Source organism: Scheffersomyces xylosifermentans (assembly GCF_036884685.1).
Source record: "Scheffersomyces xylosifermentans strain CBS 12540 chromosome Unknown RJT20scaffold_3, whole genome shotgun sequence".
Taxonomy (NCBI): domain Eukaryota; kingdom Fungi; phylum Ascomycota; class Pichiomycetes; order Serinales; family Debaryomycetaceae; genus Scheffersomyces; species Scheffersomyces xylosifermentans.
The window spans coordinates 1,285,405-1,309,761 of NW_027042941.1; the positions used below are offsets into that span (position 1 = coordinate 1,285,405).

The 24,357-nt window shown below is 39.8% G+C and overlaps 8 protein-coding genes across 8 annotated transcripts; 4 read left to right on the forward strand and 4 right to left on the reverse strand. All coding sequences in view use genetic code 12, as the record gives it.

Moving 5' to 3' along the window:
* Positions 1-169: 169 nt before the first annotated feature.
* On the reverse strand, positions 170-1,905 carry RJT20DRAFT_36902 (uncharacterized protein). The gene has a single exon (XM_064919869.1). It carries the CDS (start codon positions 1,543-1,545, stop codon positions 664-666), a length of 882 nt encoding a protein of 293 aa, XP_064775139.1. The 5' UTR covers positions 1,546-1,905; the 3' UTR covers positions 170-663.
* Positions 1,906-4,136: 2,231 nt separating this feature from the next.
* Positions 4,137-9,051, forward strand: RJT20DRAFT_36898 (ABC-2 type transporter-domain-containing protein). The gene has a single exon (XM_064919867.1). The coding sequence runs from the start codon at positions 4,420-4,422 to the stop codon at positions 8,878-8,880; it is 4,461 nt and encodes a 1,486-aa protein (XP_064775140.1). The 5' UTR covers positions 4,137-4,419; the 3' UTR covers positions 8,881-9,051.
* A 259-nt stretch (positions 9,052-9,310) lies between these two features.
* RJT20DRAFT_127200 (putative allantoate permease of the major facilitator superfamily) lies at positions 9,311-11,212 on the reverse strand. The gene has a single exon (XM_064916949.1). It carries the CDS (start codon positions 10,959-10,961, stop codon positions 9,369-9,371), a length of 1,593 nt encoding a protein of 530 aa, XP_064775141.1. The 5' UTR covers positions 10,962-11,212; the 3' UTR covers positions 9,311-9,368.
* A 627-nt stretch (positions 11,213-11,839) lies between these two features.
* Positions 11,840-13,121, forward strand: RJT20DRAFT_36929 (uncharacterized protein). The gene has a single exon (XM_064919871.1). It carries the CDS (start codon positions 12,037-12,039, stop codon positions 12,877-12,879), a length of 843 nt encoding a protein of 280 aa, XP_064775142.1. The 5' UTR covers positions 11,840-12,036; the 3' UTR covers positions 12,880-13,121.
* Positions 13,122-13,963: 842 nt separating this feature from the next.
* On the reverse strand, positions 13,964-15,266 carry RJT20DRAFT_36919 (uncharacterized protein). Its single transcript, XM_064919870.1, has one exon. It carries the CDS (start codon positions 15,133-15,135, stop codon positions 14,233-14,235), a length of 903 nt encoding a protein of 300 aa, XP_064775143.1. The 5' UTR covers positions 15,136-15,266; the 3' UTR covers positions 13,964-14,232.
* Positions 15,267-17,689: 2,423 nt separating this feature from the next.
* On the forward strand, positions 17,690-21,005 carry FGR27 (Fgr27p). The gene has a single exon (XM_064916950.1). It carries the CDS (start codon positions 18,180-18,182, stop codon positions 20,826-20,828), a length of 2,649 nt encoding a protein of 882 aa, XP_064775144.1. The 5' UTR covers positions 17,690-18,179; the 3' UTR covers positions 20,829-21,005.
* Positions 21,006-21,838: 833 nt separating this feature from the next.
* Positions 21,839-23,252, forward strand: RJT20DRAFT_127205 (uncharacterized protein). The gene has a single exon (XM_064916951.1). The coding sequence runs from the start codon at positions 21,975-21,977 to the stop codon at positions 23,172-23,174; it is 1,200 nt and encodes a 399-aa protein (XP_064775145.1). The 5' UTR covers positions 21,839-21,974; the 3' UTR covers positions 23,175-23,252.
* Positions 23,253-23,283: 31 nt separating this feature from the next.
* RJT20DRAFT_36952 (uncharacterized protein) lies at positions 23,284-24,357 on the reverse strand. Its single transcript, XM_064919872.1, has one exon. The coding sequence runs from the start codon at positions 24,293-24,295 to the stop codon at positions 23,393-23,395; it is 903 nt and encodes a 300-aa protein (XP_064775146.1). The 5' UTR covers positions 24,296-24,357; the 3' UTR covers positions 23,284-23,392.

Here is a 24,357-nt window from a genome sequence, read left to right on the forward strand (position 1 = left end):
CATTTGACGTCGTTCGTTAAGTTCCACATATAATGAAACGTAAGTGCAGCTACGATTTGCAGTTTACCTGCTCTTGTATGGTTTTATCCTGTGTTTTCATTGTAAATCTCAGTATTGCTTCACTACTCAATCCGTAGAAGAGGATGGTCTTAACGACATAGTTGCTGTCTAAGGAGCTCCCAACCATGTTGATTCTTTCTTGCCAGTTATTATTTCAAAGGCTAGTGAGAGTAATTAAGGGGGTACCTCCAGTAGTCAGGGGAGTGCGTTCCACTAAAGTGGTTATGAGCTGTCATTGTTCAAGTACTAGCTACCAAATGCAAATGCTAGTAGTATTTTATTAACAAGCGAGGTAGCCACAGTTTTCGAGAAAACCCTCGTTTTCTGTCAATCCTCGTATTGTATTAGCTTATCTTTATTTTTTGAATGCAACATAAAAGCATCAGAAGTGGCCTCCAATGAATAATCAGGGAGAAAATTGAAGATTTATTAGTGAAGTCGGCAATACATGCTACGATTGGCGTTTCGCAACCAAATTAGGTATTTTGCTTCAACTTCCAGTTAGGAGTAATGGCTATCAAAACAGGGTGTCGTACTCATAAACATTAACTAGTAATAGAGAGCAAACGGGCATGTTCAAGCAATCTTCATATAAAGATGTCACTAGCCTTCTAATGCATAGCCAAGGTCAACAGATTCGAACTCTTTGGCTAATCTAACTAAATTATCCTTCAATGACTCCATATTTTTATCTTTTGGTTGGAAACGAGGTAACCATTCGGCTACACCATGTTGCAAAATACCTTTAGCTCTTGATCTTCCATGGTCAGTATGTCCATATGAACCATGTAAAGTCAATCTGGTGTTCTCACAACAGTACTCAGCCCTATGTAATATGTTATTGTTGTAGAAGACGAGATCACCAGGATGTAACTCCACCACCAATTGATTTGTAATGTATTCTTTCCTGTCATCATTCAGAGTCTTGATACGTTCTTCAGCAGTTCTGACCCTTTTATGGGATCCAGGAACCACAATCAAGCAACTGTCCTCGGTAAGCGCTAAATTAAATTGGGCTCCAGCATAAGGTTCATGTAACAACTGTTCCGCCTCCTCTTCTTCTGTTGCTTCAGGTTTAATCGTGTCACGATGCCAATCCAAGCCAAAATTGGATAATGGATTGATCAACATATTGAATAATTCCATTGACAATCCCTTTTTATCGACTTGTAAGATATCACTTACCACGGCTAACATCTTGTCACTAGAGTAGCATTCGTGGAAAGGATCCGACATGCCTCCCAAGTCAGGGTGTAATAGACCAGAAACACCCCAAATATCAGGACTGAAGTTCTTCGGCCAAGGAGGAAACTGCTTGCCTCTTGTTCTTACGTATGGCCACTTCCCTTCTCTGGCGTACTCAACAACTGTTGCTGACGCTTCTTTGTATTTTGCGATTTCTTCCGGAGTAAGAAATTGCCTAATTACAGTGAAGCCAACATCGGCAATTTCATCATGGTATTTGTGTGCAATGGCGCTTGGCATATTGTCTAGGGATTGAGATAGATATTGTTGTTGATAAAGCCAACATTACAACTAATTGAATCCGAAATATGGGGAATATATATGTATAGCTTTTGGTGAATGTACATCACCATTATCTTCAAGGTTACATTTTTTCCAAGTGAATATTAATGTGCTAGTAGTCAATTCCGCGTTAAAAATGCGGAGAGCTAAGCGAACTATGGGGGAACATAGAATTTTGCATCCTCTTTCTTACAACTTTACCGATGTGCTGCTTTCCCCAATAATTGCCGATTAACCCAAGAAGTTCTATTCATTGATTATGATAAATATGCTTTGTGGAGTGCAGTATGAATAATACGGATCTTACATTTGAATTTTTCACTAAAAACTGTGCAACCTTTGTTCTAAAAACCAAAATTCCCATGGGGGAATATAATCAGTTGTACTCTATATCAGTTAAGTCTTGCATTATGCCAACGTGACAAGTAAACAATTCCGATGCATGGAAATACATAGAGTCTTGTGGTGAATGAAACATTGGCTTCAATATAAACAGTATTTCCAATACGAATGTCGCACACTCTGGCAAGAAAGCTCAAATTCCCTGACCCAGCGCTATATATTTCACTCTGGTGTCGTCTTTATGTCGTTCACTACAGCAAGGAAAATACCTAGCAAAATTATGAGAGCGAGGTACTGGTCTTTGGACTACAGTCAAATTTGCTTGCGCTGAGCCATAATTTCAGAGAGGTGAGCTGAACTAACGGGCCAAAAGAAATCATCTGTTCCTCATGGTATGGACTAGTATAATACAGGCTTATGTGAAAGAAATTGTCACCTCACTGAGCAAGAATCATATTTAACGGAATTGCTTTGAAGGAGGCCACACAAGAAATAAATGAAATATTTTGACCTTTCTTAGCAAGTTCGGATTAACTCGAGGATAATACGCAGAACTGTTATTCCGTGGACTGTTCAAAGAAGTGAACCCTTAAGAGACCTCATATGGCACGTTTATGACAGACTTCAACATCAGCTCTGATATGGCATCTAAACCAGAAACCGATTGTGTCAATGCGCATGTCAGGCTGCTACTCTCAGTAAATCTCACATTAGTTAATCTCACATTAGTGAATCTCACACTAGTGTGCTCACATTATGTAAAAAAAAACTCACATTATGTAAAAATTTGCAACCAATTCAGTGATAAGCATAGCCTCGAACGGGAACAATGTCACGAGCCACTGCAGTATTATTAACACAGCAGTAAGAACTGATACGTGAGAACGAACTGGCCTAATTCTAGATTATCGAAAGATAATCATTCTTCTGCATCACCACTACTACTCGTCCATTAAAAGCCATAATCACAAAAAGAAGAGTTGCCACTCAAGTCGATTTACTGCTTCTGCCTAAACAAAACAATAGGATCTAGCTTCCACTGCGGACATAGCACGGAAAAACCTAACTTTTCCTCTACATAGTTCTATGTTATTCGATTGCTTCTGTGGACGGATTCTGTGATGAAATAATTTCTCCTGGTTGTAGAAGAAAATATCGGGGGTAGCAGGCTTCCAGACACAAAACCGGGCGAAACATCTTCAAAATATGCGGGGCCCTGGTAATATCAGTTTAACCCCTCGAAAGGAATAAAGAATACGACACTAGGGCAAAGCACAGCGGATCAACGTCGTCCCTGTCCCTAACGGCTTGATCGAGAGCTTCTGAAAGCTTCTTTCAAATGGTACGAAGGGAGGAGAATTCGTGCGGTTCCCCAACACCCTCTTTTCAGCATGCGGTGATTAGAGTCCATAAGGAACCAAATCTACATGAGGCTGAACTAGATCTTACAGTTTCTTGGTCATTTACAACCAATTGATTATATCCAATCAGTGCAGCAAAAGGTTAATATGCGTTACTGGAGCCGTCGGTATGCTGCAAACCGCTTTACAGGAAGAAGGAGTTAATAAGGCGATAAGTCGGAAATTTAACGAGCTTGTACGGCAGATAGCAGACATACGCTTTTGAACAGCGTCTGTTTCCGCCTAAGGATATAAGCTTGTCTACTGAATAGAACGCGAAGATGGTGTGGCTGTACAAGCACAAAAACTGAAGCCAAAGAAAAGAGGCAATGTACGTATTCCATGCTTTGCTTTCACAATACCTAAGTGTATCTTCTACAGCAATTGTGAGTCTAATACTAACTTAGAATGGTCTTGCAAGAAGTATCTATGAAGTAAAATACGTGGGTCACATACGGAGACCTGAAGGGGGCGTCAACTTCATCTCTATTGTGCTCTCCCAGCTTCTCTTGGCCCAAGTTTCGATTTCATCTTTTCTATTGCGGCTTAAAAATGCTCAAAATATTTGGCACATAGAGTTTTCGCTGCCCCACCATAAGCAAACTGCAAGGTAGAAGAACTTATTAGAAATGTAGCATCTGGTCTCGATTTGCAAGAATAGTTATCCACATGCACCTGGCACGAGCATCGTTCATCTACGTTCTAAGAAGGCTTTTTGCGCTAAACGTTGTTTCGACGTCATATGAAAATCTTCGAGTCCGCTCCGTTCTTTAGACAAACTCGGCCGTACCGGAAACATTACTGAATTTATCAATAGTTTTTTTATATTTTCTTGGTGCGTATTTTGTGTGTACTTTTTTGCATCATCATATTACTAAACTATTACAGTGCATATTACTACAATTCGAATTTTGATGATTTATATAAGATTGAGTGTTTGGCAAATTTCCAATGGTTAATTCTCAGTTTTGTTGAAACTACAAGTAAGACTGTGCTGCCAATAGTGTTTTTGAAAGGTATTTCTTGGAAACTATCGGTGTCTGCATTGACTTAAACACACACGGCTAGACTTGCAGTACATTGCAGCAATATGTCTTCTAAAGAAAGAGCTAGTCTTGAAACTGACAGTGTCAGTGATGGCATCGATGTCTTCGCTGGTCCACATTACGATGGAGGCCGTGACAATGAGGAATTGGACGACGAACAAAGACGTTTGCAATTGGTAAAAACAGTGACAGACCTCAATTCCCCAGATGTGTTAGACCGTTTGGAAGAATTATCTCGTCAACTTTCCACTCATACAGTGAGAGATGGTAAGATTGTCATTGACCCTCATGATTTCGACTTACACAAAATTTTGGCCAATTTTGTATACTTGGCGTCCCAGCAGGGTATCAGATTGAGAGAATCTGGAGTTTCATTTCTAGGTTTGTCGGTTTTTGGTGTTGATGAGTCCTTTGCTCTCGTTCCTACGGTAGCTGACTTGGCCAAGGGTCCAATAGGTGCAATTCAGGCTGCTTTAGCCAAGAGAAAGATTCCAGACAGAACCATCTTAGACAAAATCGATGGCTTGGCCAAGCCAGGAGAAATGGTATTAGTTTTGGGAAGACCTGGTGCCGGTTGCTCTTCGTTTTTGAAGGCACTTAGTGGTACTGATTTTGATTTATTCAAAAGCGTTGAAGGTGATATTCGTTACGATGGTATTGACCAAGAGTCTATGATAAAACACTTCAAGAGTGAATTAATTTACAATCCAGAATTGGATACCCATTTCCCTCATTTGACTGTTGAGCAGACTTTGAAGTTTGCTATTGCGTGTAAAACTCCAAATATTAGAGTTAATGGTGTCTCTAGAAGTGATTTCATCAATGCCATGAAGGAGATCTTAGCCACCGTTTTTGGTCTCAGACATACCTACAAAACCAAAGTTGGAAATGATTTTGTGAGAGGTGTCTCGGGTGGTGAAAGAAAAAGAGTGTCCATCGCTGAAGCATTGGCCTGTAGAGGATCCATCTACTGCTGGGATAACGCTACAAGAGGCCTTGATGCGTCTACAGCTTTAGAATATGCCAGAGCAATCAGAACCTCTACCAATTTGCTTAATACTACTGCTTTTGTGACAATCTACCAAGCCGGTGAACAAATCTATGAAACTTTCGACAAGGTGACTATCTTGTACAAGGGTAGACAAATTTATTTTGGCCCAGTAACAGAAGCTAAGGCCTATTTTGAAAGAATGGGATGGCAATGTCCTGCAAGGCAGTCAACCGCTGAATTCTTGACCGCTGTTACTGACCCAATTGGACGTTTCCCAAAGGCCGGTTTTGAGCGTAAGGTGCCAAACACCCCAGAGGAATTCCAAGCTTATTGGTTGAACTCTCCAGAATACAAAGCTCTTTCTGAAGAGATCAAGCTATACAACGACACAGTCTCGGGTGACGAAACCCACAAGAAATATTACGAGTCTATTACCCAAGAGAAAATGAAGTTCGCCAGACCAAACTCAAAATACACTGTTAACTTCGTTGAGCAGTTACGCTTGACCACACTTCGTGGTTTTCAAAGAACTTGGGGTGACAAGGCTTATACTATCACACTTATTGGTGCGGGTGTATCCCAGGGTCTTATTGCTGGTTCTCTTTATTATAATACTCCAGAGACGGTCAGTGGTGCTTTCTCTAGAGGTGGTGCTGCCTTCTTCGCTATGTTGTACGTTGCTTTGATGGGTTTGGCTGAAGTCTCGGCTTCTTTTAACACGAGGCCAATATTGATGAAGCATAAGAACTACTCGATGTATCACCCGGCTGCCGATGCAATTGGTAGTTTCTTCACATCCATTCCTGTCGCTTTCTTGGTCTGCGTCTTCTTCGTGCTTATTTTATACTTCTTGTCGAACTTGGCCCGTGAAGCCGGTAAGTTTTTCGTCTTTCTTTTATTTGTCTTCCTATTGCAGCTTACAATGTCAGGTTTGTTCCAGGCTGTTGCTTCATTGAACAAGACTATCGCCGGTGCCAACGCTTTCGCAGGTGTGCTAGTTCTCGCTTCACTTATGTACTCTTCCTATATGATTCAAAGACCATCGATGCATCCATGGTTTAAGTGGATTTCGTACATCAACCCAGTGTTGTATGCTTTTGAAGCCGTTATGGCCTCCGAATTTCACGGAAGACATATGGAATGTGATGGTACTTACTTGGTTCCAACTGGTCCTGGGTTTGAGAACCTTAGTCCCGGACAACAAGCTTGCGCTTTTACAGGTTCTGTACTTGGCAGAACCTGGGTATTGGGTGATGACTATTTGGAACTTGCTTTCACTTATAGGTTCACCCATGTGTGGAGGAACTTTGGAATTATGATTGGATTCCTAATCTTTTTTGTTGGTATTACTGCCTTGGGTACAGAGTTCGTCCGCCCAATTTCTGGTGGAGGAGATCGTTTGTTGTTTTTGAAGGGAAAAGTTCCTGATACTATTGTTTTGCCTCAAGATAAAAGTGCTTCTGAGGATGAGGAAGATATTAAGGGCTCCTATGACAACGAATTAGGAAAGGAAATCACAGCAGAGAAACACGCAAAGAATGTTATTTTCGAGGATTTAAAATCAAAAGATATCTTTGTGTGGAAGGATGTTGACTATGTTATTCCATATGATGGAAAGGATCGTAAGTTATTGGACAATGTTTCTGGTTATTGTATTCCAGGAACGCTAACAGCCTTAATGGGTGAGTCTGGTGCTGGTAAGACAACTTTATTAAACACTTTAGCACAACGTATCGACATGGGTACTATTACTGGTGATATGCTCGTTAATGGTAAGCCATTGGACTTGTCGTTTAGTCGTCGTACCGGATATGTTCAACAGCAGGATATCCATGTATCAGAAGTCACTGTTAGGGAATCCTTGAGGTTTTCTGCAAGATTGAGAAGATCTAACGATGTTAGTGATGCCGAGAAATTGGACTACGTTGAGAAGATTATTCAAGTATTGGACATGCAAGACTATGCGGATGCTTTAGTTGGTAAGTCCGGATCAGGTTTGAATGTGGAGCAAAGAAAAAAGTTATCTATTGGTGTCGAATTGGTTGCGAAACCCTCTTTATTGTTGTTCTTAGATGAACCAACTTCTGGTTTAGACTCACAATCTGCTTGGGCTATTATTAAATTGCTTAGAGATTTGGCCAACGCAGGTCAGTCCATTTTGTGTACAATCCATCAACCATCGGCAACCTTGTTTGAAGAATTTGACAGATTGTTGTTGTTGCGCAAGGGTGGTCAGACTGTCTATTTTGGTGATATAGGTGACAAGTCGAGAGTTATCTTGGATTACTTTGAAAGAAACGGCGCAAGAAAATGTGGCTCACAAGAGAACCCTGCTGAGTATATCTTGGAAGCCATTGGTGCTGGTGCCACTGCACTGACAGACTGCAACTGGTTTGATATTTGGAGTGGTTCTCAGGAGAAAATTGATACTGATAAAGAGCGTGATCGTCTTATTGCAGAGTCTGCTGCTAAACCAAATGATGAATCAGGCTATACGGAGAAGGAATTAAAATTGATGAATAATACATATGCTACTCCATACTTCTATCAATTCTGGTATGTTTTGGAAAGAAATGCATTAACATTTTGGAGAGATCCAGAGTATATTGCTTCAAAGATTTTCTTAATGACTATGTGTGGTTTGTTTATTGGATTCACTTTCTTTGGAATAAAGCATACATTGGCGGGAGCACAAAATGGTATGTTCACTGCTTTCATGGCAGTGGTTGTTAGTGCTCCAGTAATCAATCAGATCCAAGAAAAGGCTATCAAGGGTCGTGAACTATTTGAGGGGAGGGAAAAGTTGTCGAATACTTACCACTGGTCTTTGATGATGTTAACACAGATAATTATGGAGTTGCCATACTTGATTTTTGGAGCTACTCTTATGTTTGTATCTCTTTACTTCCCAACTCAAGCTAACACCAGCGGTCCACATGCTGGTATTTTCTACTTCACTCAAGGTGTCTTTTTGCAAACCTTTGCTTCATCATTTGGTTGTTTGATTCTTTATCTTGCCCCAGACTTGGAGTCAGCTGCTGTAATGGTATCTTTCCTTTATACATTCGTTGTCGTTTTCAGTGGTGTTGTGCAGCCGCTTAAGTTGATGCCTGGATTCTGGACTTTCATGCACAAGGTTAGTCCATATACTTACTACATTCAAAATTTGGCTTCAAGTATCTTACATGGTCGTAAGATTCATTGCAGTCAAAAGGAGCTTGCAATTTTTAATCCTCCTTCAGGTCAGACTTGCCAACAATTTGCTGGTGCATTTGTTGAAGCGAGCGGTGGATATTTGGATAACCCAAACGCTACTTCAAATTGTGGATTCTGTAGTTTCCAAAACGCTGACCAATATTTGTGGACAGTATCTATGAAGTATGGTTACAGATGGAGAAATATTGGTTTCTTCTCTGTTTACTTCATTTTCAACACGTCTCTTTTGTTGATCTTGTATTACATCTTCAGGTACAAGAAGTTCAACCCATTGGCTTTCTTGAGCAAAAAGAAGTAGAGATCTTCTTAGCTTTTTTTGACTATCACAGTGTCACCCATCGCTAATTCTATTTTCTTACTAAAGTGCACACTCTTTGTACATAGCACATTCGTTATTTGTCTTTTGTTACTTTTACATAATAATAATAATATATAATTTTAACTAGAAAGTGAACATTTCGAAAACAGTATTTGATATAAAATGCAGAAACATATACAGAATTGCTATCTTCAAGGTTACATCTTTTGCAGGCTAATCTGAAGTGTCGTATAATTAATTCCGCGTTAAAAATGCGGAAGTGCATAAGCAAAGTTGGGGAACATTACAATTTTGCATCCGTTTTATTAGATGGCCGTACGAGCCGCTACGCAAAAGTTCAGGCATTGATTGTCACAAACATACTTTGTCTAGCGGGGACATTAAGTATTATGTATGTTACATTTTTATTCTTATTCCTTTTAACCTATTATAAATTTGGCAACTTTGTTCTAAAAATCTAAAAAAATCTATAATGGATAAATAAATCGCTTGTTCTCAAGATCAGTTAAGTCTAGCATAGAGACATCAACCTCTCTTTTCTCAACTATTCCAGAGTCATCAATCTCATCAACAACTCCAATAACATCTTCGGCATTCCCTTCTTTGACTTCTTGTATCCATAGAATTCTCTTTTTATTTCTTCTCCACAATATTAGGCGGATTGCTTCAAGAGCCAATGGAGAAATAACCCATGACCCTATGATTATAATTAACCACGCAGGATAGAATCTCGGAGAATCCTTGCTCCGCCATATTTGGGAAGCAAACAAGTTCACAATACTATAAGCAAGAAACCATAAAACGGTACGGGATAATCTCTTTGTATATCCGGCAGCTGAAGACTGTGACCAAGACAAGCCTCCTATATACGTAATTCCAGTACCATTGGTTAAAAATATCCCCGCTAGAATACCTATCTTATTAGACCACGGTAAGCTGACCGCTAAAATACCTCCCAATAATGACACTAAACAGAAGATAGAAGAAACATGAGCTGACTGTTGTTCGAATATTACTAACAAAATATATCCCACAATAGCTAGAATAGAGCTGAAAGCAGCGCCAACAATCGAGACTATGGTAGATTGCAAATTTGTTAATCCGAGATCTTGGAATATTATATTCTGTTGAAATTGTATGTTGTTAGATAACATCAACAAAAACACGTGCAAAGCAAATAACCAAGATACTGGATCTTTCAATGATTCTACTATCTGATATTTCTTCAAGACTTTCTGTTCAATAGAAGAGTGAGTTGCAGCTTTAACTTTTCTAATTACATGAACTCTCTCATGAACACTTAACAATTTGAAAGTGGCCGGGTTATCTGGATAGCAGAAGAAACTCCACACACTTAGGGCAAACGTCAATACACCTATTATCAGCCAATATACCTTCCAAGGACTCACTCCATTGACGAATTGAACTCCATATGCGATAAGGCCTCCAGGAATCCCAACTGCCAAACATGAAATCCACCAAATTTGAATTATAGGGGCCTGTTCAGCAGGAGTGAAGAACATAGCAAGTGTATGCTGAATTGATGCTGTAACTCCGGATTCAGTTATGCCAAGGAGCACCCTAATAATAGCAAGCGCAGTGTAATTGTAAGCTGCTAGTTGAATAAATATCAAGAAGGACCAGATAAAGGTGACACCAGTTATGTAATGAGACATACGGATTCTCTGGAAAACAAGATGAGATGGTACCTGCCCCACGAGATATCCTACGTAGAAAAACGTTTGCAAGTTGTTATATCTCTCCTGGGTTAGATGCCCATCTTCAAATAGGCCCAATAGAGTGGCGTAGCCCATTGCATTTTTGTCCATGAATAGCATGAGATTGACCGTGAATAGTATGGGAACCACGGTTAGCCATAGCTTTCTAGATAGTAGTTTTGCTTGTTCCCCTGTGAAATCAGGTACTGAATCACCCCATTCTTCAATCAATTTCAATGTGACATCTGCATCCTTTTCCCTTATCTCCTTAACAGTCGTCTTCGTATTATCTTCTACTGTCTTCACAAGAAGACCTGTACTGTCCTCGTCTACTTTGCCCATGATAATGATCCAAATTCCTTTCAACGGAGCACATATATTGTGCTTTGAAGTATTTATACTTTTCAAAAACTGTGGATCATATAATTATATCATTTAGTGTTGCTATATCAATTTAATTAACGAGCTGTGGCTACAGCCGATTACGCACTAAATATGCAATGTCTAAAATTCGGTATTGAAGTATTTTCAGCTCAATTCGGAGAGATATACAGTATTATTCAGATGAATGTCGCTCCATTCTCAAATAAATTCCCTTACCTTAATGTTAATATTTTAGCCACTGTAGAAAGTAAATATTTAGGTTTGGTATCAATTAAACTATCCAATAGGTGCGACATTGAATGGGACTGAACCTGTGAATAGCACCATTCAATTGTTACAGATATCCGATATTTGTTATTTTTGCTTTAGCTAGATAGACTTCGTATCAGATTATACCAACCGGTTTTGCGGACACACAAAGAGCAATACTGCTTGTCTTAGCTCAAACCCATCATAACTGAATCTTACTCAATGTCGCGCCCATTGATCAATTGATTTACTACAGAAGGGTCATTTTTGGTTGATATGGGAGTCTCAATATTATGGATATGAAGTGGCCATTTTCTTGAGAGATGTGCGACATTCATCTGAATAATACTGTATAAGAATGTTGCAAAGGAACTAACCAGATATAATTGCAAAATGCACACTGACTTTTGAGTAACCACAGTTACTGGCTGTATTGGTGGGGGTTTACCAGGGTCCTTCTAGAACAAATCATGCTGCGAAAAACAAAAGGAAACGACTCCCGCCTATGTAGATAAGGTAACGTTCTAGCTTCATATCTTTAATCTAAATCTAGTTATTAGACATACAGAGTTCTTCAATTGAACATTCGCTGATAAACCATGATATTAGAATCAATGTGATAACGGATGATCAATTCCTGATAGCTGCTTTGTGGGGTAGAAGTGACTTCATGGAAACATCAGTACATCAGCGTTATGTTAATGCGCGGCTGGAAAACTATAAATCCGTTTCTATTTCGTACCACCTTTCTTTCTTGAGATGACTTCGCCATATCGACACCAACATGGGATATAGTGATCCATTGAACGCCGTTGTTAGGCGAATCTTGCCAAACCTCGTTATTGTTTCTTGTCCTTTCTCCGTATTGGACAAAATAAATGTGGGAGCACGTATGGCTCTCTTGAAGTTTGGCAAAGATATCATTATTTGGTCGCCCATAAAGTACGATGAGGCTATATTCAAGGAAGCTGTTGACGAACTTGTTGGAGACGAAAAGGATTACAATATAGCTTATATTGTTGTTGTTAATGTAAAGCATAATATCGCTGCTTCCCAGTACAAATTGAAATATCCAGAAGTGCAAATTATTGCAGCAAAGGCCACGAAGTTAAACGATGATGTTGATGTTGACATCAAGATTGGATGGGAGAATGGAAATGGAAAGCTACTCAAATCGAAGGAACTCATTGAATTAGGTATCACAAGACCTTCTTTCACAGAAAACTTAGAAGTGATCTACATGTGCAAACATAAGAACAGAGAATTGGTCTTGTTCCACCCTGCTAGCAAGACATTATTTTTGGGCGACACGTTGTTCGCAGTTGGTTTACCAGGTACTACGAACGGTGAAGTTGAATTGGAGCAATATTCAGAAAAGGCTGGTATTCAGAAACCATTCTACCCACATTCAGGATGGTCTTTCATCACTCGTTATTTGCAACCTGATAGTGTTGTAGGTAGATGGATGATGAATGACTTAGTGCAGACGAAGACGGAAGGGTCTAAAAATGCAATCAAAACCATCGATAGTTTAGATTTTGATAGAATTATCATGTGTCATGGCAATGTCATCGAGAAAAACGGAAAAGAGGATTTCCGTAAGGTTTTCCAAGGCATATTAAATTAAAAAAATTGAAGTTTAGTGTGAATGCCATCTGCCAATTATCTCATAGAAATTCATTAGCTATAACTTTTTCTGTTTACCTAAATCAATGTTATAAAAGTCCTAACGTTGAGTACCTCATTGAATAGAGCCCTCAACTTCAAACTAAAATCCATTAAACTAAAAAGGCCGCAATTCCTCAAAACAGGAATTGAATACTAAGTTGGACCGATAGCAGACAAAATATTATACTGGGTCAATCTTCTTGACACACATCTCTTGCAGCTTTTATTTTTTGTAGAGATGTGTTCACTCAAGCGTAGCCGTAAGTGTGCCTTCAGAATTCATACTTCCGTGGAAGGGATTGTCACCATTACGATGCATTCTTCCGTATTATGCCGAAGAGGGGATTGCCAGAAGGGGAAGTACCGGCAATGCTGAATGTGGTACTGATTGTGTTACCATTGATTTCTGAGACTTCTTAAAGCCAATCCTATATCATCCAAATCAGTTACATCGGTACAGTCCGGAGCTTAATGGTTGTAATCTACCGGAGATACATGGCTTCATGACAAAAACCTTATTCTGTGGACTTAGTCGGAGATTAGGGTGCAAAAAAGTGCGACTATAAATTTTGCATTTTGTTCCGTCATATGGATTTAATATAGACAACAGAAGACCCAAGTAGTAAACCAAGTGCAGCAATGGGTTAATTTGATGAGGGTCAAGACCGTAGAAGGAAATCTCTCCGAATATTGTTTTTGACTCTTGTCCCTTTACGACGACAAGTTTAATATGGGTGCGCTTGGCACATTTCAAGTATGGTAAAGAAATAATCATCAAGGTCACCAATTAAGCACGACAGAACTGTTTTCATGGAGCCATTAAATTGTTGGTAAAAAAAATAGGCTTACTCAAGTAGCTGTTGTCAATACTGTCTATAGCTTTGCTGCCCCTGATTACAAATCGAGGATTCCTCCGTTACAGGTTATTTCATCAAGTCCTACAGTTTTGAGTAACGGGGTTGAAGCGGATGTTAAGAGTGGTGCTGATTATGAAATGGAAAGTTGATAAAGGAATAAATTAAATTCGCTGGGTGCTGGCTTCTCTGAGAATTTACAGTTGGTTTACATGTAGCATTTTGAACTTCGATAGAATTGTTATTTGCCATGGAAGTTCTATCGAGAACAATGCAAACAATCGAGATATGGGAAAGGGCAACGTAGATGCTTTAAATGAAGAGATTCTTGTATATACTTATGAAAATTTACATGAATAAAAGCGAACTAATACCTATTGAATGAATTGTGATGACGGTAACTTTTGAAACAACGGGCAATAGATGAAAACACTCCTTGAGAGTTGCGTTGCGACCTCTCAGTTCAAAAAGTCATCATTCAAGTATACTTCCATCTCATAATCTGGCTGGAACTCGGTGTACAAGGTTTCTGGATCTCCTGCCTGATGCTCAGTATATGCAGCTTCTGCATCACCAATTACTTTTAACTCTTCACCAGGACGTAAAGCAGCCTGTGCTAATAACTGAACTTCACAGCTTCTCTCGAAGAGGGTAAAAAGATATGCAGCTTCATCCACGGTTTGTCCAACAGTTAACAAACCATGATTTTGCAATATGGCTGCTTTTCCGTTGCCAATGGCTTTAGCGATGTGCCTACCTTCCTCAGCTTCAAGAGCAACGCCACCAAAATCTTCATAAACAGCATGACTTTTATAAAATGTAGTGACATCTTGGTTCAACATATCCAAAGGCTTTCCAAAAGCAGACCAAGCCTTCCCATAGACAGAATGAGTATGACAGGCGGCATTTACGTCTGGTCTAGCTTGATGCAAAGCAGAATGAATGGCAAAACCAGCGGCGTTGATTGCAGTTTGTGCACCGTCTGGTAAAATATTCCCTTCCTCATCTACATGGACCAAATCACTAGCTTTAATCAATCCAAAATGTTTGGCCAAAGGATTAATCCAGAAAGTGTCGGTGTCTATGGGATCACGAATAGAGATATGACCAGCAGTTCCCTCGGTGTATCCCTTTCTCGCAAATACACGGAATGCTCCAGCCATATGTTGCAAAGCCCATTTACGCTCAGCAGCTTTATCTGTGAACTTAGGTAATTGGTACGGATGAGCGGCGCCCTTGGCGATATTGTGTGATCCACGAGTAGTAACCTGGTAACCCTTCTGTGTAGAAGATTGCACTGATAAGGTGGTTGGTTCGACGCTTGATTTTGTTTCAGTAGTTGTATTTGATGTGACAGCCATATTGTACTATTTGTGAGCTGTAGGTGAAAAGGGTTAACTTGATTCGTAATTTCCCAAGGAATCCTTCTTGTTTACTGATCTAAAGTCAAATGAAGTCCATATACTTAAAGATGCAATCTTATACTTTTATAGCTATCCATAGTCGACCACCCAAATAGGAAATACTTGCGAAGTAAGCGACACCGAATTTGGTCTGATAGGGCGATGGCATCAATTGGGGCAATACAGAAACGGAATTTTCTCTGGGTCACGTGTTTGTTATCATGATTTTTCCAAAAGAGATAATACATCTGTTCCGCAATACAAGTTTGGTTTTGCAAAGATGCCCTTACCTTTGGCACTTGCTAGACAGGAGCTGGTGTCGTGTAAGTTGCTTCCACTTTGCCGTTTGGAATTGCTGTTGTTTTTTTGAATGTTCTGGAAGAATGAAGCAAGCATATATTCGAAGAAAAGAGTGTATAGAAAATTACATGGAATCTGAAAAAGGTTCAATTTATTTTACTGGCAACAACGATGGATTACACTGAGTTTATTTGATTTGAAGTGGCCATGTCATACTTCCGCAACAATTTCCCGGTAATGATAAAATTTAAATACGACGATTATATGCGTACGCATATTGACAGGACTACTTAATTATAATTACTCATATTCCAATACTACCAACAAACCAACAAGCGATACCCAATTCGTATGCATCTCGAGATGCCGTGTCTAAGAGACGATTTCAATTTTTTTAATCGACAGAGGCGGAGATGCAATCATTGTGATGTCTAACTAGTCTATTAGTGCTCTGCATGTACTGTTTAGCAAAAGGCCTTGAGAAATTGATAATAGATACATACAGGTACCGGTAAAAAGGCCATATCATTAGCCACCACTCAAAGCAGGATCAAAAGAGACGACCACAGCCTGGCGACAGATATGGCGCCAGTAGTAACAAACTCGGTGACGATTTCTAGATGATCCACAGAGAAGGGACTATAGCAAAGTGGATCTGGCTAATCTGTGGGCCAACTCCTCATTTTCATACGATCTTATTCTTCTGCGGCAAAGATTCCACGATCTTAGATGTGCAAAATAAAGAGTGATGAGAGTCTAGAATATTCCTTAGACGTTATTCAATAACTTATTCCCAATTATTAAAATACTTTAAATAATAGGAGTGCCGTGGCGCAATAAGATAACGGATATAAGATTGATCGACAATTTTAAGTAGTCTAACTTTAAACCCCACAAGGCAAGTTGGGGGGAAATTCAGAGGGGTTAAAGACCCAATAGGGGCTGTGATATCTAATGGGATTCCCTTTCGACATATGCTAACAAAGAAGAGTGGCTAGTGCATGAGTGGGATTAAACTATAAGCTTTTTAAGTGCTAAGCACAAAATACTACTGGCACAACGTCATTCGTTCGGACGGAAGTTTGTCTGCTCTCGTCTTTTCCAATCAGTCCGAAGTATGCAGTTGGCGCATAAGTCTATGGCACCACCGAGTGGACGATCTGATCGGTGTAGATTTGTGCTGTTTGTGGCATCAAAAGTGCGCTATCGTCTAATCGAAAGGTGCCTGACGGATGTACTTTGATGGCACATTGATGATGCCACTACTGCAAAGTCTAGTTGGTGCTGTGGTCCCCTTAGAATTGGTACCCTCTCCGATGACACAGGCTTCCAAAAGAAATCAAACGACATAGGTGGCAACTGACATCAAAAGTTTAAGTGGGCTAAATTCAACTCAAACTTTAACTTCAAGTCCACCCCATGTTTATTTCTAACTCAGAGCCCGTGGGAAAGGATCCCGTCCATCGTTACAAACTGTATGACTAAGATGGGACACGACCAAAATTTTTTCGTAAAACCTTATTGTTTCAACACCTCCAATAGGACTACCTGATCTGTTTGCGACACAAAAATAATATCTAGACTTCAGTTATTATCTGGCATTTCTGGATCTTCCATTTCTAGACTTTGCACTAACAGCCACTGTGTGCAAGCGCTTTACCTGTATTGAGACATGGACCCAAAATTGGAAAGTGCAGCTACCTGCACCTTCTACAACCCGGTGATGTATATAGCATAATTTCTCCCCCTGTATGCACCTCTTTGATTTCTTTTTTTTATCGTTCCCTGTTCAGTTTTGAGAAAACGTTCAACATGCTTCGGGCTTGGGCGAATAAAAATGTGTGTCACACTTGGTGCCACCATCTACCAAACGATATTCTACCAAGGAAAAAAGATCAGTCCAAGAGCAAAATATTCACAATAAGGTAACAGTGTATGGAAGCTTCTAATATTTGGATCACAGCACACATTACACACTACCTTATCCCCTTTGCACTTCTACTCTCGTACAAAGTACACTTTCTAAAGGATACCGGAGAATAATATCAGGCATAAAGCCTCCGACAAACCTTAATAATATCGGAGAACAATCACAGCAAGCCAGATTATTATTCATTTTTTCCCATCCTTAATCTGAATATTATTATCATTCTACTACTATGACCATTATTCTCGATTTTATTATCCTTACTATTTAATATTATTTCCCTGCTGTTTCTCAAACTTACTGCGTCTGTTAATAATTACATCACCCTGGCTCCTCCATATATGGCTACCTATATATATAAATATATATGATTTAGCCCCACTGGACGAAACACAGTCATCTTACAATTTAGCCAGACAAGGTAGGAATATACTGACCTGGTTGACTAGTTGAATATTTAAAAGATCGAAAGTTTGAAACACAGAAGTTGATAGCTCAGTGCCTATCAGTTGATAAATTGTCGTAATCTCCTTTGGCTTACGTTTCACACTGTTTCATCCTCCAGCGGCTAACGTCCAACTATCCCAGCCCTCTAAAACCACTCCAAGAGTTTCAAAGAATCAAGAAAGTTCGACTCTGGTCATTCAACAGTTCCTAGTATCATAATTTAAGTGATTTGAACTGGACTTGATAATTTTTAATTGACAATACCATTCTTCGGCAAGCTTCCCCTCTTAAGCAGCCAAGTGTGTGATACCATATACAATATCACAATATGTTTGCACCATTCCCCGTGGACCTTCAAGACGGCAACCAACAAAATCTTCAACAAAACCAACAACCTCAAATGCAACATGCTAACCCATATACTAACCAACAAGAGCTCCATCCACAACAGCTCCACCTCCAACAACAGGAATTAGTTTCCCTTCAGGGCGGTAACCAACAAGAGAACCAACAACCTCAAATGCAGCATGCTAACCCATACGCAAATCAGCAAATCAAGCAAGAGCTCCACCCACCACAGCTCCAGCTTCAACACCAAGATTTAACATCCCTTGATGCTGCAAATAACTCCATTCCAAGAGTTCCACAACCAAAGAAACGTATCAGAAAACTTCCTCCTGAAAAGAGACAAAAGGTTTCTACTGCTTGTGATACCTGTAAGAAGAGAAAGTTCAAGTGTACTGGTGAAAAGCCATGTACTTTATGTGTGAAAAAGGGTGCTGAATGTACTTACACGATCATTGACAAGCGTTCGCTAAAGTCTGAGAGAATAGCTCAACTCAAGAAAGTTCAAGCAGCCCTGAAAATCGGTGCTGATGAATTAATGGAGAACTACATTACAACTGCCAATCCTCACTCAAACCGTCGCCATCCTTCTAGCAATAGTGTATCATCAATTAACGATTCTTCTCCAGAATCCACTGGATCTACTCCACCATCATCTGCTGCAAGTATTGTTTCTCTCCATTCACATTCGACCGGTTTAACCGGCCCTAATTCGGATTCATCTCCAGCTTCTATTCATTCACCTTTGTCCTCGAACGGTAACACATATATTCCTAAGTCCCTTCAGCCTTTACTTTCGTTTCCGCTCAATGACGAGAAGGATTTCTCTCCAGGTCCTCTGGGACAAGGAACTTCCAACGGACTTGTAGCACATAACGGAATTTCCAATCAAAATGGAAAGTGTGTCATTCTCTTGAACGACAACTCGGGTACCTTCAGATACATGGGTGAAACTTCTCCACTTTCGCTTTTATACGAAACGAGAAACGTATTTATTCAATATGTGGGCCGTACTCCATTTACCGAGAACCTTCAATGTTGTCCAGTTGTTGACAAGCCTTACTTCGTGCCAAGGGACTTCGTGAATGTACCACTCCCTCCTCGTCACGAAGCTGACTTGTATGTTGAGATGTTCAAGAGAAATATCAACGACTCCTACTTCGTGATGGACATGGACTCCTTCCACAGTAATTATGTTGATCCAGTGTATGAAAGCAACGGAGAAGTTACTCCAGAAAATTTAGTGCAAAACATTATTGTTTACCTTGTTTTGGCCGTTGGTGCTCTTTACAATGACTACAATAGCGACACGTACGCTTCTCCAGTGTCTGAAGCTTTTTTGAAGACTGGATTAAACTTGTTAAAAGATACTGTCCAGGACTCTGAAATTTGGGTGGTTCAAGTACACTACATCACTTTCTTCTACTATCAAGCAACCATCAAGAAGTCGACAGGTTGGATTCACTTGAACCTCGCTATCAAATACGCTCAATCTCTTGGAATGCATCGTAATTTCGTCAATGAGCAGTTCTCATACAAGCCAGAAGAAATTCTTTATCGTAAGAAGTTGGCTCGTTCCCTTTATGTCTCAGATCGTATTGCTTCTATCTTCATTGGTAGACCTCTTACTATTAGTGACTATGATTGGGACGATCCTGCCAAGTACCAAACTGATCTTGGTGTCACTTCTGGTGCCGATTTCAATACCAAGGCTCAAATTGAGTTGACCAAAATTTCCCTGTTAATTGGTAAGATCGTTGGTAACTTCTACAGAGACCGTATCATCGACATCAACCGCACCAAGAAGCTTGCAATTGATCTCAAGCTTTGGTCCATTAATTTGGACCTGCAATTGGCAATTGAGAACATTATGAAGCCAACGGAAATTCCAAACAACGAAAACCACGAAAATACGCACATCTTGTTACTTATTCACTTATTGCAGCTCTATGCCATTATGTTGTTGAGTCGCCCCTTCTTTATGTATGAGGCTGTTTCGAAATTGTCTCCCGAGTTGAAGAAGACACCTATCAAGAACAAGTCATTGTCGAAACATTTCTACCAGGCAGCTATGAAAGCTTCCATTCTTGCAATCAAGCTTATGAACTATTACATGAATACGACTTACAAGGAATGCATGAGGAAAGAATGTTACATAGTCATCACTTGTTGTTTCTATGGTTCTATCCTCATTGGTATTGGTATTGTAAATGGAGGTTATGAAGATGAAGACTACACAGAAACTGACCTTTTCAACTGTGCCAAGATGGCCATCAACATTTTGAATCACTTTGCACCAACCAACCCAGGAGCTGAAAGATATGCCGTGATCATAGGGGAGATGATTGATGCCTTGACTTCTGCCAAGAACAACGCAACCCAGGAGAAAGACCAGGTTGACAAAATGTTGGATTCCGAATTGGATGATATGGACTTCCGTATCTTGAACGACTACAATTTCATTGATGACCCAAATAACAATTTAAAGTCGTTGATTGATTTCCAACAATTCTTTGTGCCTCAAGAGATGGCTCCTACAACGGGTCTCACTTCTGCTAATGGTGACTTCTCATTTACCACTATGCCTCATGACTATGGTAACTATGAATTGTTCTTTGGTGACAAGTACTAGATCAGGCACTGTCTCAGGCGGTTCTGGTAGCTGCATATGTGAGAATGTAATAGGTTTTAAATGTCAGAGTAAACTGTTGTTTATGAATATGTGTACGAGTATGTATTCCGGATGCTTTTCAATTCTCTTTAGTTTTTTAGCTATGTTATTTAAGGATAATATAAACATTTATAAGGAAAAATATTGGGTGCAAATTCTGTAAGAGGAGTCAGTTTAAAGTTACGGTATATATTTACTTTCGTTTTTATATGAATTTGGCAAATCATATTAGAAGCTTGGTCTTTTTAATAACATTTTACCATTTCCATTCTATGGTTGAGCTTATTTAACAAATTCTTTAAAATTTGTATGAATTCATGAAAAAATCTTTGTTCTTCCTACGACTCAGGTAGTCATTACTTCTTCTAGCCAAAATGCATTGCTTTGCACAAATAATGCAATCAAAAAACATCTTCTTTTAAGTCAAGTCTTTCAAAACAACTCCATCGAATTGTCCTTACAAACATATCAAAATAACGTTAAAATCCCATGATATAGTCGTATCCAGGGTTCCTCCGTCAATGTCCGTTACGAGCCTTTCGGTCCATGCCTATCGCCAAGTTCTCGGCAATTTTGTCGTAAATGGGACAAATTCCTCCCTAATATCTTCTAATCTCTCGCACCGGGCCATGAATCCATGCAGTGATATCGTTGCTGTGGTAGTAATTTCTATCAGGAGAACCTCTCGCTAATGCAGAAAATTCTTAGACAAAATGTCAAAGTTTAGACCACAAAATTGATACAGCAACACTCATTTCTTGTACTTTCTCTAAAACGAATGAATAATTGGTTGACACTTGGTTAGTCGCCTACCTTAAAACTATATTATCATGTACAAACCAAGTACTACAATCGATTTTCCAGAAAGGACTCTCTCCAGTATCCCAACAATGTAGCTAAAAAGTAGTACTCTCTCTTTCTCTCTTCCTCTCTCTCCCTCCCGTTCTTACAAGCTTCTCTCGCTATTCTCCCTACGCTCACTTTTCTTGGTAGTGAAAAAATCCTCACTAAACATTTTATTCATCGCTAAATCATAAGTTTTGGATCCACGAATTATTGTTCTGTTCACACCACTTCGTATCGAACAGCTTCGACACAACTTGCACTATGCATATACTACACTCTGTGCTATGGGTGGTCGTCACTGGTTTGACGTCTCTAATCTCACCAGCATTGGCGTCTCCTGGAGACGACTTGATGGCATTCCATGACTGTCTCTACCAATGTGAGCAGATCTCGTGTCACAGAAACCCATATCACATCGTACAAAGAGAGTTTCGGGACGAATTGACTCGTCCAGACTCCAACTATGAGTGGAAGTACTACAACGGACACTGGCATTTCATGGAGATGCCCTTGCCATGGTACTTGCGAGCATTATTATGGGACTGTGAGTCTAATTGTGATTATCAATGCCAAAGGGTTATCACGGCGGAACGTCGGAAACGAGACCAGGAAATTCTTCAATTCCATGGAAAATGGCCATTTTGGAGAATTGGAGGTATTCAAGAGGTTGCATCCGTAATTTTCTCATTGGGAAATCTCTACGTTAACTATATTGGCTTCAAGAAGGTCTGGTCTGCTATGAAGATGGCTAACAGCACCACGTTGAAGTGGCAGTATGCTAATGTTATAGCAATGTCGGCAATAACTGTCATGGCTTGGACTTGCTCTACGATATTTCACATCCGAGACTTTGAGATAACAGAGCATTTGGACTACTATTTCGCTGGATTAACAGTGCTAGCAGGGTTCCATACATTAGGAGCACGTTTGTTCAACCTCCATAAACCAGATAACTGGCATTGGAGACTCTTTTTTACCACGCTTTGTGTTGCAGCATATTCGGCTCATATATATAGACTCGTGACGGATTGGTCCTATACTTACAACATGCAAGCAAACATAACGATTGGAGTAATTCAGAATTGTTTCTTATTCGGAGTGTGCTACAACCTTTACTCAAAATATTACTACGAAGAGGTGGGTCCAAACGAGAAAACTGTCAACTTATCGCATCTCCATTATATCAACTTCCGCCGTATCATATTGCCTAGCTTTTTCTCAAGACTGGCCAAGTTATACTCTTTGTATCCACTATTGCTCTGCACTATAGTATCCTTGGGAATGAGTTTAGAGATATTTGATTTCCCTCCAATTTTCTTTGACTTGGTCGATGCACATAGTCTCTGGCACTTGGTGACGATATTCCCCGCGTGGTTAGGGTGGTTTGACTGGATGATTTGGGATATTAATGAGAACATCTGTACCGAGTTGATTGAGGAGGAAAAGAAGAAGAATGAGTAAACTAACAAGAAGAAGGCGTTAACTTCTTATTGGTGTATATTAAAATAGAGTAACTAATACAAGAATTATAAATAAAAGGGAGATGCTACTCCTTTCCTTAGACTATATCTAAAATCATGCTATTACAGGTAATATATTACGGTTCTATTGACACTATATTCAACTTACAATTCCTCTTGGCATCCTCATAGTTCTCTGTGGCTCAACTAGTTGAATAACTAATCACTCATGTCCTCCTCATCTTCTGGAACAAATGGAGGTGGTTTGAAGTACTCCTGGTCAGCCTCAACCAACTTCTTGAACTTCTCTTTGTCATCAACGTATTGGTACAAATATTCCAACTCCAAGTCGTGAACTTGACGGCCCAACATAATTAATGAATGCAATGGCTCCCCAGAATCATACTCAGCTAACTCTTGCAAAGAAGCAGCTTTGAAGGTTTGAGTTGGAGATCCTAATCTGGAAATAGCTACACAAGGAGTATCGGGGGTATACGCCTTTTCGCCCCTTAATTCTTCGATTTCCAACAACTGACTAGCAGCAGTGGCAATGTCCATGTATCTTGGAGGTTCATAGATCAATCTTCCACGAGCCATGTTTTCTATGCTCTGTTCCTTGACCTTGATGTCAAGTAACAATAAGGTATGTAAACCGATTTTTCTGTTTTCCATGACCTTAGAATAGAAGGAGTCTGGTCTCCAGCTGTCTGTGAAGAAAACCAAAGAGACTGTTTGTCCAAATTGATATAATTGTAAGCCACAAGCGCCTACGGCGTTCATCACAGAAGCATTATGAATGGCTTCCACCTTTATTCCAAGCTCACGAGCACGAATGATCAAGTCAGTATGTGTGGTAGCTCCAAAAGGATCTCCAACAACCAAGAATGCAATATCGTCTTCTTCAGCTCCTTCTAAGATCTTATCAGAGCCAGTTTCTACCAATTCACGGTCAGCAAGTATGATTTCACGGCCATAGAACTTCTCAAGAGAAGTCTGATCTGCTGCCATAAGGATAGAAGTATAGGCTTCCAAATACACTCTTTTGCATTTTTTGACGGTTTCCAACCCACGAACGGTAATGTCGGATTCGTATGATAATCCCAATCCTATCACGTACAACATTTTTACTATCAAATACTAATCTTGATAATCAACAAGTACCGTCTATCCAGTAATTTTTCAAT